The 14023-nt window shown below is 36.4% G+C and overlaps 1 protein-coding gene across 4 annotated transcripts in view; it reads left to right on the plus strand.

The window, feature by feature from the left end:
- Nucleotides 1-14023, plus strand: part of SRBD1 (S1 RNA binding domain 1) — a 126636-nt gene that overhangs the window by 28843 nt on the left and 83770 nt on the right. For all 4 annotated transcript variants that reach the window (XM_032102811.1, XM_032102813.1, XM_032102810.1 and 1 more), the window contains 3 exons: nt 4213-4370; nt 5549-5639; nt 6661-6768. In XM_032102811.1, coding sequence (XP_031958702.1) covers nt 4213-4370; nt 5549-5639; nt 6661-6768 — 357 coding nt within the window. The remainder of the gene's footprint in view (nt 1-4212; nt 4371-5548; nt 5640-6660; nt 6769-14023) is intronic.

A 14023-nucleotide genomic window follows, 5' to 3' on the forward strand; every position in this document is an offset into this window, starting at 1 on the left:
GTGATATCCTGGTCCCTGACCACTTAACCCTTATCCTTCTTCCGTTTTCTTTCCGGACGCACCAGGAATGTTTTTTCCGACTCTTGCAAAGGGCTGCTAAAGTATTCAATACCTCCTTTTAGCATTAATATTTCCAACCCACCTCCTGCTGTTCTTTTTTCTTTTTATTATCATTAAATGTTGGAACAGAAAGTTTCCAAGAGTGTATTGAAATTGCTGATGCTTCTAGTGATCAGAAGAAGAATGAAACTTGCCAGCAAGATGATTACCTTATTTATTGTTTAATTTCCTTTCTTCCATTCTGTCAGATATCATTTCTTGTATCTGGTATAATAATGTCCAGTGTTGCTTTTGGCTCTTTGAAATAAATTTTATCTTGTTGCAGTACTGCGTGGAATGATTCCGTCAGGGTTTCATGCAAGTGATGTGGCATGGGCATATTTTTTAATGGATAATCCTTTCATAATTTTCCATGCTTTCTTGCAGAGAGAGCTTTCTTTCCTCTGTCTTCAGGGACACAAACATTTCTCTGTATATCTTGTTTCACACCTGAAGCTAGTTCACAGATATTTTTCCATAGAAAGGATTGCATCTCAGACTGTACATGGAAGTGGGGAATTTTAAATCTGTTTGAAAACTGAATCTTATAACATTGACTGTCGAAACTAGTAGGTCATGCATAGGTTATTTGCTTTTATTATAATACACCTGTTAGTGATATACAGTCTGAGTGCTTTGTAGAATTCAAGGGAGGGGCTTGGAGTCCTGACTTGATTGATATTTTTTCATGAAGTAGGAACTGAAGAGTTTTGAGGTTTATTTGTTTGGGGTTTTTTTTCCAAAATAGCCATTTTTTTTGTGTTTAGAGAGTAGGACTGTTCTCTGCCTTTCATCTCTGCCATGTCTCTGCCATTTTAATGAGAATTGTTGTAAATTGCAAAAGTGCGAAGATGGACATCTTGCCATTTGGATGAAGCCAGTAATACACTGAAAAAGAGAAAGATATTAGATCGTTTGAGGTAGTTTGATTTTTTTTTTTTTTCCCTTCTTTCTGTTTTCTTTTCCAAAGGATCAAATGATTATACCAAGCTTGAAATTAAGGGCCACTACTTCGGAAAGTAGATCATGTAATTGATACAAGTGTTGAGTAAGAGACAGTGAGAAAAGAGATGTCTATATTTGAAATTTAAAAATACAGGATATTATGTAATAGAAAGGACATTCCCCCTACGCACCTGGCAATTTCAGTAACGTTTCCTGTTACTGTAAAAGTTTCTATATATCCATGCCAATTTTAAACATGATTTCCATAAGACTGACATAACTAATAACATGTGTTCAGGGGCAATTTTAATTCCTACACAAGTCCGCCTTCATAGATGGACTGATTGGAATTTGCAACGTGGGAGGACTTGGCCTTGTGGGAAGCTGGGACCCTGTATCTTTGGGATAGATGGAAAGATGGAATTTGGCCTGTCTTTGTACAAAGCCTCCAGTCCAAGGGCATTCCCTTCCCTTTTTTACAAGCCACTTTTAACCTTCATTTGCATGCTTGGGTGACTGGTTGATTCTCTGTTATGTGTGTATATAGAAGATCCATACTTCTGTGAGGCTTAGGTATCTGCTTTTGTTTTCTCTGGTCTCTCGTAAATGGCATCTAATTATTCAGTCTCTGCACTCTCCCTAGAAGAAACTTGTTCTATGGTTTAGCTTATTTTTTTTCTATTTAAAAAAAAATAGAGAAGGGAAAAGTGGGAGAAGGATGCTTCAAGACTGAATGATCAGGAAATGGAATGGCAGCTGAAATTCAGTGGAATGAGTGTAAAATGATGCTTGCTAAGGGAAGTAGTTATCTTTTTATAAGTATCTGAGCTATCCTGCCACAGGAGAGATGCTTTGGCACTGTGGACGGTAGCTCCACATAAATGTTAAGTGCTCAGAAGATAAGATTATTTAATTAAGGAATAAAGACAAAGAATCATTGATTTATTTGGCCTGTATTTGGAATATAGTTGTCCGTTTTGGTCCACTCACTTGCAGAGGGGAGGAAAAAGTTGGAAAACAATTCACTGGAACTGGAAAAGGCCCAGTGAAGGGGTATAAGGAGTGAAATAATTTCTCTGGAAAGAAAAAAAAATGACTACACTATGACTTCAGCTTGGAAAAGGGAGGACTTGGAGATAAATGATGTGTGAACAGTGGAACGAGGCTTCTAGGGATAAATTTTTACTTCCCTCCTGTATAAAGCTTAGGGGAACATAATAAAAAGAATCAGTTTCTAACCAAAAGATGGCAGCTATTACACAGTTTGTGATGGACCTGCAAAACTCACTGCCAACAGACTCTGTGGATGAAAGAAATATATCTGTCTTCAGGAGGAGATTGGATAGTTGAGCAAGAGCTCTGCTATGAGCCAGTAAAGAGACGATTCATGTCAAGCTCAGGAAATGCTCTGGAAGTAGTTGGAGGCCAGGATAAGATTATGGGACAGATATGCTAGTGCTGCTTAGGCAACTATTTGGAGACAGCATACTGGGATAGAGGGACAGCTTAGCTGAACTGGTGCAGCCATTCACACGTTTGGTGGCGATGTACAGTGTGTCTGTTCTTTGCTGAGAGCACGTTTGAACTGCAAAGGAGCCTTGTAATGCGTGTATGGGCTTCACCATCTCACTTTAAATTGTGTCTGGGGTAGTCTGGTCTACCTGCTACAGAAACAAAGCACATGGATAAAAGGGAGCCTTTTGCTGCTGCACACTTCCGTAGGAAATGTTCAATCAGTAATGTGTGAAAGATCATCTAGACCTCTCTCTGGACTGGTTTACAAATAAGAGATGATGAGGACTTACTGGTTCTTTCTGTACCACTGTGGGATGGGACAGGGCTGAGCTGGTTGGTTGGTTGGATGCTGGGCAAATTCAAGTCAGGCTGTTGAGTTCTTCCACATCCAAAAACTGCTCAGAACAGCTTCATATTCCATCATGTCAAATAGCCCTTATGAGGGTTGTCTTTGAACTATTTGTAGCCTGTTTGTGCCATGCACTGATTGGCCTAAACAACTTGAGTGATTTTCCCTGCCCCTTTCTTTTAGGGTTAGTTTAATGCAGGTTTTTTCCATTCTGTAAAAATAAACCCAGATAGTAGGGGTTTTTTTTCAGTGATAGGTAAAAAGAAAAGGAGAATAAGGGCACTGGCTACCTTTAAATGAAGGCTTTACTGGATTGCTTTTGACTCCCTAATTACTGTAATTACTGATGATGTAATGCATCTGCAAATGGTAATGAGTACCTGCAAAAGAAAAACCAGTGAGGTGATGAATATTTTTGTACCCATTACTCTTTCAGTTTTGTTTTTTTATATAAAGTGCCACACCATGATGAAAATACTTGTCCTTGTCTGTCATTGTCTTGACGGCCACATCTGACAAGAAACACATCGTGCATGTTGTACATCTTCACTCAACAAGACTGATTTGTTTCTTGTGACACTCTGCAGTAAATGTTCATGCTTCAAGTCATCAAAGTCAATCCTTGCTGCACTACCTCACTTCTTTCTGTTGAAGAACATAACTTGGAAAAGAAAGGGAATGCTGTGGCCCCAGAAGCTTTCTTATTTGGTTCTGAGGAATCAGAATACTCTCCTAGAAAAAGCTCAAGTCTTCACGGCTCTTTGATGTCTGTTAAATGCAGTAATCCAAAGACAAAATTAAATGCCTCATGAGTCATGGCATGTTAGCAATTAATTGGAGGGACTCTTCCAGTGTCTCTCTGGTACCTCTCAGTGTAAACCATCGTCCTTTTTTTGCTGGGTGGTGATTTTTCTCTAGAACTGTGAAATTAGGATGAATTCAATCCATGCCTCCTTCAAATCCACTTTTCTTTACAATTTGGTATCAGCTTTGAAAGGAAGATGTTCTTTGCTCAAAATTATGAGTTGATGTTTGAATATTAGTTGGTGGGTGTATGTTCTTGCAAGTGTTTCTCTTGTACTTTTTATATTGGCTGACTTTCTTAGAACAAAAATGAGATGGTATATAGTTGATCCTTTTTTAAAAAGGTGTCAACTTGATTTGAATTGTAACATTTAATTAAAGATGATGGAAACATGATTGGAAAAAGCCTTACAACTTTGGAACAATTAGTAAGTGTATTTGAAAGCTAATTGAAAGAAAAATGTTTTGGCTTTTTTTTCTTTTACTTCTGTCCTTCTAAGATCCAAGTTGACATCTGATGCAGAGAAGGAGTCTGTGATGATGTTTGGGAGGAATCTCCGTCAGCTGCTTCTGACCAGCCCTGTGAGGGGCCGTACTTTGATGGGAGTAGATCCTGGCTACAAACATGGCTGCAAGTTGGCAATTATTTCACCAACCAGTAAGTTTCAATTCCAAACATTTTTGGAAGGACTGATAAAAATGTATTCATTTAGAGTAAAGATAATTTCAAAACCTACTTTTTAATCGAATTGGGGTTTTTTTTTTTTTTGAAGCTTTTAGTATTTTCCACACATCCTGTCGTGTAAATTCCTTTCTTCAGCTAGCTCAAGGTTAGGTTTCTGGCACCTGGATTCCAGTGACTTCTTTGGTGTTATTACTTCTCTCTTAAATAGAATTTAAAATGCCTTCTGCCTCCCTGAAAACAGGTTCAAATAATTGCGCCCCTCAGTAGTCAGCAAAGAGAACACCTGGCATTTTTACTGTTTAACAAAGAATTTGAATTTAAATACTTTCTATAATATTGCTTTGTTCATGGCTAGTATCTTGGACATCTGGACACTTTATCAGCCCTTTTTGTTTAGTAGCGTGTGTGTTAATGTAAGAAGTCAGAAACACTGTTTGCAAAACTTCTTAGTTCACATACAGAACAGAGTCTTTCCGCTGCATCCTAGTCTGTTCAGGGGATACATACCTCTTTAGGCCCATGCAAAAATTATTTGTTTTTCTTTTATTTTGTTGCTGCATTTTGCCTGAGAATATATCCACCCCAGGTGAATGTAAAGAAAGTTGTGTTCTTGAAACTTTAGAAGGCAGTAAAGGTGAGGTAAATGATTACAAGCTTTCATTGCACCATTAGCTATCAGTACTAGTTAATACAATTCTTTCCAAATGTGATAGATGGGGTGATGACAAGAGCTAGCACTGGAATTCTAGAACTCCTGTACTGCAAGTCCTTGGATTTTCTACTTTTCATCAGTCTTTACTGGATTTATAAATTGTACTACACTAGAACAATAACTCTTTTGCAGTAAATTGCTCTTTTTCTCTATGATATAATACATTATATTTACTAATAGGTTTAGATGCTTATTGCTTGTTACATGAATGTATCTGCAGGGAACTACAAAATGCATTAACTTGTTTTGCTTTGCCAGCCAAAGCATTCTTGTCCTATGCCCACCATACATTTCTTCTAAATGGATATAAAGATCAAAGAGAAAGATGGCTTATTAAGAAGCTTTCTTTGTGAATCATCAAATTAACTTTAGTAGTTCTGCAGGACATAGCTTTTGGACCTTTGTGGGTTTAATCAAGTGGATTTGCCTTTCGTTCTAGGTCAGATACTCCATACTGATGTAGTTTATTTGCATTCTGGTCAAGGATTTCGTGAAGCTGAGAAGATAAAGAGGCTTCTGCTACAGTACAAGTATGCTAAAGAAACTTCCATTTGTTGCTCCTTCTTACCAAACAAAATGAAAATCTTCATTATAGAAATACTTGATTTTTGAGTGCAATAAGAATTCAATTGATTTAACTGGAAGTTTATTTTTTTTTAATCTGGTTCAGAGCTTGCTTTTTCTTTTGGTCAGTATTCGTGTTTTTACAGTACATATATTTTAGAAGCAGGTGAAATCAAGCCACGGCTATGAGTAAGGCTGCATGCTATGAATGTATTCCCATAAAACTCTGTCAATCCATTTATTTTTAGGAATAGAAATTAGCATTCTGCTAAGACATAAGTTTAGCCCCACAACCCCCAAACCACTTACCAATCTTTCCCTGTTCCGAAAGCCACATTTGTTAAGCCAAGGAAATCCTGCACAGGTACATCTCCAGATGGAATTGCAAACAGGGGCAGCATGATTAAAAGTTTGTGTCCAGCTAGTCTGTGGACAGACATCTGGTCTACTGAGTCAGCTGCTGAGCTGCTACAGCGTGCAGTCCAGTTTGTCTTTAAGCATTAGATTGGCTTTAAGCAAGGTGATTTGGTGACTGACTGGCTGTGGTGTGGGCAGTCAGAGGGAATGACCTTGCAAGCTGTTGGAAAGGATGATATTCCCATTAAGAAATTAAGATGCTGATTGCTTTGGCTTCTGCTCTTTTTCATGACTCATACCAGATGAGAGAAATACGAGGTAAAAGTGTTTGAGGACTGTAAATAACATTCCATTTATTAATATGAAGTATCATTTTTGGGTTTTCTGCTTGTATTATCATTGTACAATTCCTTTACAAATGAGTGAAAATTCTGATTTATCTCGTGAACTGTCACATTGAAAACATGTTAAGCACAACCTGATACTTCTAGGAATATGTTCTCATTACATCTGGGCCTTGTCTTATCTAAAATCAGATGTATTGGTCATTGTTGTGGATTGAATGCGATGCATGAAAAAGTATAAAAGATATTTAAGAATAATTGTTTGTTTTTTTTAACCTGCACAAAGCTGCAGCACTGTTGTGATTGGCAATGGCACGGCCTGCAGAGAAACAGAAGCTTACTTTGCTGACTTAATTATGAAGAAATATTTTGCGCCACTGGATGTTGTTTACTGGTAAGATTGCTTTGCTGGGATATTACTCATTTGTTCGGCATATTTTAATTTAACAGGTAGTTTTAGATGTAATTTTTGAAGTATTTCTTTTTGCTGCCTTGTCTGTATTTGAGTCAAGCTTGGCCCAATGTTCTAGCCAAAGAAAAATGGCTGTAGCTCTTTGAAGCATGAAAGTAGTTATCCTGAGTCAGTAAGAGGGACTCACTGAAGCATTTTATTTTTTCTTCCTGAGGTTCTCTCTGTTGCTATTATTGTAACAAAGTATGTGAGAATAGCAACAGTAACAGCTACCAACCTGTTTGGCATAGTGTATTTATTTCTTGATAAATGAGGTTTAACTACATGTGATAAAGCTTCTGTTGTCTGACTACAGTATGAAATGCTTGCTAATCCTATGGGAATTAAATGATCTGGAAATAAATATTGTGTTAATACCGAGCAGAGAGTAGTGAAGATATTTATCCTTTTCAGACTTCAAATCTTATCCAATAGTTTGTTGAATTTAAACTAAAATATTTTTCTGCTGGTTTGGATGGAAACTGTATTTTATCACTTTCTTTTTTGCCATGCAAAACTGCAGAACTCCTCTTTTTTTTTTTTAATTCACACCTTTGTTTTTTTCTAAAGCATTTTTTGTGATTTACCTTGGATTATCTTTTGTGCTGACATTTAACAGCAGTATTTAGTTTTCACTGTCTTAGCATACTGAAATAAGTTTTCTATATTTTTAAAAAGGTTATGGCCTTCCACTGTTCAAATTATTCTATACATTTAAAGGTGCCTTTTCTTCGTAAATTAGGAAGTGGTCTTACAGATATGTTTAACAAATGTGTTAGGCCTACTAACTTCTGTTGTGATTGCACTTGTTCTTTGTTTCTAAGATTCCCAAGTAAATTTGCACAAGATTCGGTTCCTGAATCCCTCTTATTCCAGGAGACGTAGTGAAGGTTTTCTAATTGTGATTGTTTGTAAAGGGAAGAGGCTATTCAAGCTTCTGAAAAATTAGGCATCCTCATTACTGAATCCAACACGAAAGCAGTGAATGTTTAATGACTGTAGAGAGTGCAAAACACTTCATACTGTGTGGGTTTTGGCAAATTCTTAATGTCACTATTGTTCACATCTAAAATAGTGATTTTATTTATTTATTGATCATATACTAGTTTACACAGAAAAATTTATTTATATAATACTGTGATTGTTTTTTTTCCTCACAGTGTTTACCCTTCTGATTTAATATTTTCTGCCTGTTTATATTTCAAGATGACAAAATTTTCAAAGTAGTGCTTAAGCTACCAAGTTCTTGGAGCTGATAAAAGCTCTTGTGTAATAGGAATTAGTATGAATGCTGTAAGGCAGAAGTCAGGCCAATAATTTTTTAACCTTTCACTTTCTCCAAAACTTCTGATATTTGTAGCAAAAATGTGTAACTGCATTTGTTTAACTTGCCATGTTATATCCTGAAAATTAACATAATCAAAAATATTTTTATTTATTTATACATTTATGTTGCTAATGGTTTTCTTGTGCTGTGCTCATACAGCAAAGAGCTAGTCCATATTTCAGAATTTGTGTGCAGAGCCATGAGGTACTGCATGTTAAAGCAATGTGATTTTTTTTTTTTTGTACTTCATGCTATAGGTGACATCTGGGATTCTTGAACTTTGTGTACTGCTGTCTGTGTGTGAATTGATGTATGTGAGTTTTCAAACAGGTTGGATTTGCAGTCCTTGTCTCTCTTCACATTTTGTCAGTCTGTACTGAGTTTTTTTCTAAAGACCCGGGTTTCCATATATCCCTTTCTGATAAACTAGCTTCATGTACATCTCATTGCTTTATCCAGTGTTGGGGTTTCCAGGCCATGCTGCTGAATCCTTCAAGGTAGCTACTTTTTCCTTTCTAGCTCCAGAATGCATTAATCTGCTTGGTATTTCTTAGTAACAGAAAGGAACGATGAGTCCAGCCATCCAGCCCCTACTTCTGATAATCCAGTGAAAAGCCTGGAATTTATGTCAGTCTGAGTTAAAAAATGTGATACTTGCTAAGTGAGGAGCACTTAGTGCAGTGTTACTGTTTGAGCAATAGGTGACAGGAGGTGTACACTGTGAGAACTGCTATACCTTTTGAGGGGAATTGTGAAAGGTGATTTGGAAGAATATGCTCTGCTGATCCTCTTTTTTTTTTTAAATAGTAAAGAGCTCCAGAACATGTGCTTTCAGATCACAAACAACTTTTCTGCTTCCACATACAAAGTCTTCCCTTGATTAGGTTGTTTTCTCATGACAGGCAAAAGTATGAGGACTTTGTTTATATATAGGCTAAATACAGATCTCTTATCAGTTCTGTGGAAACCTGTGTATGCTTTTGAATGAAATGATCTTTATGAATTGTTTTTCAGTTAAAATCTGTAAGAAATAATTTCAGCCATTGTTGGAACAGCTAATTCTTAAAGTAGGTCTGCTTCAGCAGGTTGCAGTTGTAAATAAAGAATGGATTTGCTAATCAATATAGTGTTTGAACTGTGGGAAAAACAAACCAACAAAAAACCCCAAATGAAACAAAACAACCTGAACACCCTAGAACAAAAAACCCCATCCAGTACTTGAACTGTAACAGTATGAGTCAGTTGCATCTAACATGATACCATTTCCCAAGCCTTGAGCTTGTCACAAGGATGCAGAGCTGCATCAAGGTGGAAGTCCTTGCCCAGCAAAACAGAGCTCAGCTCATTGCTGTGTGCAAGTTTTAGAGAATTACAAATTGTATTTGCATTGAAAATCCTTTTTCCTTAAAGGAGTCCAAATGTACAGGGGATTGGCAGATGAGGCTGGATTGTTTTACAGTGCTTTATAACCAAAATCCCACTTGACATAAGCTGTTGTTCAGAAAGGTGGCTTAAGGGGAGGTACTACAGACTTTGGCTTCCTTGGCAAATATTATCAGTGGAGAATAGGATCAGGAATGATGATAAAAAAATAAAAATCTGTTCATACTTTTCTGTCCAGTTCATCATATAGAGCTTGGAATCATGCATTTCCAGGGAAATGAGCCAATAATAGAGTATGTAATTTCAGAAAGGTGTGTGCTGTTGGTACACGCACAAATAATGAAGGCTAAAGGTAATATATGAAAAGAGTAATTAAAGTAAAAAAAACTTAGGGGCCAATACAAACTGCGTAGAGTTTTACCAAAGTTTTCCAAAGAGAAGACAAACCAGTGAAGACAGTAGTAGGAAATGAGGCATATGGCATGATTTTTCATGTGGCTTTAGAACCTGTCTGGACTCAGTGTGACAGTTTTTGATTTAAAGTAAATATTTTTCACTATTTTTGTAACTAACGTGCTTTCAGATAGCTACATCCAACCTAAATAACTGCAGGACTTTCTTTTTTTTTTTTTTAAATGTAGTTTCTCTTTTAGAACTATGTTTATTGACTTAGATTAGGACTGGACTAGAGCCAGGGACAGTCATATCTAGTCTTTGGGTTTTTTGTTACAAATCAGTTTTTGTTACAAGGTTCAATAAATATTCTTGATTATTTATGTTAGTTCTATTGTGAGTTCTTGCCAAAGATACATTGTATTATAACCAAAACAGATGTTCTAGTTTAGACAAGTGTATTTGTTTTAACAGGGCCAGAAATGTAAATGAAACAACATTGTCTTCAGCATTAACATGGCATATGATGAACTTTTAGGATTTCATTGGCCTTTTTGGATTAAATCAAAATCTTGAAAAAATATTTCAGGAATCTGTTTTTCTTTGATTGCTGTCAGTTTGAGGCATCTTGGAAATGAAAACTATCTGAATGACAGGTGAACTATGCTAAAGCAGGACAAAACTAACAGCTCTGTATTTGGCAAAATCAAATCACAATTTCTCTTTCAGCCTCAACAGTTTCGTTGTCACAATACCATCATTCTTACTGGTCTGACTCCTATGTGCTTGCTACATTAATGCACACTCAGAATAAAGTATTTCAGCTTGTATTTAAAAGCTTGATAAGTGTCAGGAATTGTTAATTGTTTTCAACGTGCAGTATAGAATGCAGCCAGGCAAGTGTACTTTTTGTTGTTGTTTAGATGGGTTGGTGTTTAATTTGTCTACTTGATTTTAAACTTGATGCAAAATCCTTTTCTGCCACATACAGCAAAATCTTTTCTTACTCTCAAGACTTTATAAGCAATGTAATTAATAATGTACTGTTTAAGTTCAAACACTTCTATACTGTGACAAATAGGGGAAAGTCTGTAATGTCTTGTAAAGTTCTCATTGGGTTTTCTTTAATGTTTAAATTGTCTGCTTTAGAATACTTAGAAATGTTCTGCTAAGGTAGAATAGGACTGTAATACCTTTTGAAGTTGGACTTTGGTGGCAAGAAATTGATTTAGAAATGTTTGTTCTACAGGATTTTAGGTCCGCTTGTATTTTATAGGTGTCTGCACATGCTTTAAATATCCTTTTCAATTTAAATGTGTGTTTTATGTTGTTGAATATCTACATTATGCTCTCTCAGCTTTAACAAATGCCACTTTCAAGTTCCATGCCTCTACATTTCTAATGTTACACTAGCTTAATTCCCATTACTTTTCTGCTTCATAGCACTCGCAGTTTGAAAGGGACCTAACATTCGGGTTCACATTATGATAATTAGGTTTCAAAGCAGTGTGGGAGGATTAAGATGTCTGAAGTCTAGTTGCCGAATAAAGTTCAGAACTACTTGTAAAACTTGTTTGAGTGGTTAACAGAAGTGGTTTTATTTATTCAGTGCTCATGCAGCATTAATCCGTATTTCATCAGGTACCCACAGTGCTGTAACTCTAGATATGACCTTGGGACTTAATTTACCCCATCTCAGTTTTCCTTATTAATGTGCCATGAAAGAGCTACATGAAAGATAGCCAACTTCAAAGCACCTTTTCAAATAAAGTGGTTGATATGAATCCTCTGGTATTTAACACTGTCTGTCAAATGTTTCAGCTGGTTTGCATCCTTTTACAAGCTATTGCTTGCTGCATTAATGCAGTTGTTTCAAGTCTGTTGAGAGTATGAAGGGGGTAGGGGTAAGGGAAACTTTATTCTTTTTTCTTTTTGATTGTGTTTTCTTTAAGCTGTGATTTTTGTCTGTTAAGCTATATGACTTTATTGATGACACATTTATGTATGCACACCTACACACCTTAGATCATTAGCTGTCTGATCCAGAAGGTGGAAAGTAGTTTGGAAAGTTTCGGCTAAAGGAATACATATTCAGCAGAAACAATGCACACATTTGAAATGTGCACTGAAGAACTTTTGTTGTTCTTTCTTCTCTTTCAAGTTCTGTTGAAGTCATGAGAAGTCCTAAACAATAAAGAAATAATTGGAGGAATGAACAGGTTTAAAATGTGAGTGTAGAAGACATAGTCAATGAAAACATTTTAAATTACATGGTGTTTTCTAGCCAAACTGTCTTCTGTCCCTTACTTAAAAGTTATGTTCTGTTGTGTTTATTTACCACAGCTGAATGATCATGCATACCTCAAATGAAAAATCATTTTGTATGTATTTACATTTAGAAAAGACAGTCCTGTAAGTTGGAACCTTACAACATAGAAAATTTCAGACCTAGTCATCCAGACACTTTACATAGAGATGACTTCCTCCTACTACTCCTGGTTATTCATAACTTTGGGTAGTAATTTATCTATTGTTCAGTACAACACGGACTGGAACAAGTGACTGCATTTAAGATAGGATCCAGTGCTTGTTCCTGGTGTATCCATAGACTGGTATCTATGTTGAGCTGAACCCATACTATATCCAAAATGGGAAATTCAGAGGTCATCTTTGGCTTTGAAGCAAGGATTCGCCCCTGCCCTAGCTTTAGACACCCATACCATCACTAGCTGTGTTTTTCTGAGGGGAGGGAAGGAAATAGGTGAGCAGTGAAGTTGTAGTGGGGCAGGTGAAACAGGAGATGGTAACTTCTGGCTTGCATGGCATGAATTTGAAACCTTTTGAAGCAAACTGTATAAGTGATACACTTGACAATTATGGAGCTGTCTTTGATGTTTCAGAGAAATAATTCATAGTTTTCAGGGTGAGAACAAGGACTAATTGGAAGTCTTTCAATGTAGTTAAGGAGATTATGAATTCCTTTAAGTTCAGAAAAAGAGTAAGATGCATATGGAGTCTAGATTTTAGCAATGTGAAGGCAGGGGTCAGGAAGCAAATGTAACTAGTGACAGAAATCTAAATCTTAAGGAAAAAGTCCATTTTTCCAGAACACTGGGACATGTCATTTGACTTGTGTCCAAGGGAATCTGTAGTAAAACAGTCTTCGGGGAGAGAAGAAAGTTATTTGTGCAACTTCCCTTCTGTGTTTTCTCTTTCTAAGAGTTTTTGAAAGTTATGCATTCTCAATATGTAGATCTCTTCAGACCTTTAAGGGATACTAAAGAGAAGAAAGGGAAGATTTTAGGATGAAAAGCCATTAAACGTGTGACAGCGTGTTTAAGGGCAGTAATGCATTCTCTTCAGTTAGAAATGTACTGATCTCAAATATAGTTTTACAAATCAGATAATTACTGATAATTCTTTCCTTCCTTTGTTTTCTCACAGAGAAGCCATTTGTATTTAGGATTGCAAAATGACTTCTTTATTTTCAATTTTATGTGCTCCACTGAGCAGTAATTTGTACACAGGCTGTTTTCTTGTAGATCTCTATTGTTTTCAGATTAATAAAACAGCTTTTTTTAAGATCAGCTAGAAGTAATCTGGTATTGCAGTATAACAGAAGTCAGGTGAAGAGGGAAAACCATCCAAAAATATTTGCAAACACAAAAAAAGAACATGTTGGGAAGGTAAAACGTTACTGAGAAATGTCAGAGAAAGAAGATGCAGTGAGCAAATGCTACCATTTCTGCACTAAGTGTGCCCATCAGGTCCCCTGGGGGCAGTTTTGGCATGTGTGTACTGCATGCAGTATAGTAGGAGAGCAAGATTGGGAGTTTTCCTAAAATTCAATTAAGATAAAATCAGATTTAGTCTTAATTTAAATGTACAGCATAGAACTACTAAAACTATACTGTGAGTAGGGGATTTATTTTTTGTGTGTGTTTGACTATGTTAGTAGAAATCTTTAAAACTATTATCACTTCACACTGTGCGCTGGTCAGTGTTTCCAGTCCGATATCTTTTCATAAGGGCTTTCTATGATGACAAAATTACTCTGGCCTAAAGTCTCTTGTTCAAAGCTGTTTCCAAAGCCCT

This window comes from Corvus moneduloides, chromosome 3 (assembly GCF_009650955.1).
Source record: "Corvus moneduloides isolate bCorMon1 chromosome 3, bCorMon1.pri, whole genome shotgun sequence".
NCBI classification, from domain to species: Eukaryota; Metazoa; Chordata; class Aves; order Passeriformes; family Corvidae; genus Corvus; species Corvus moneduloides.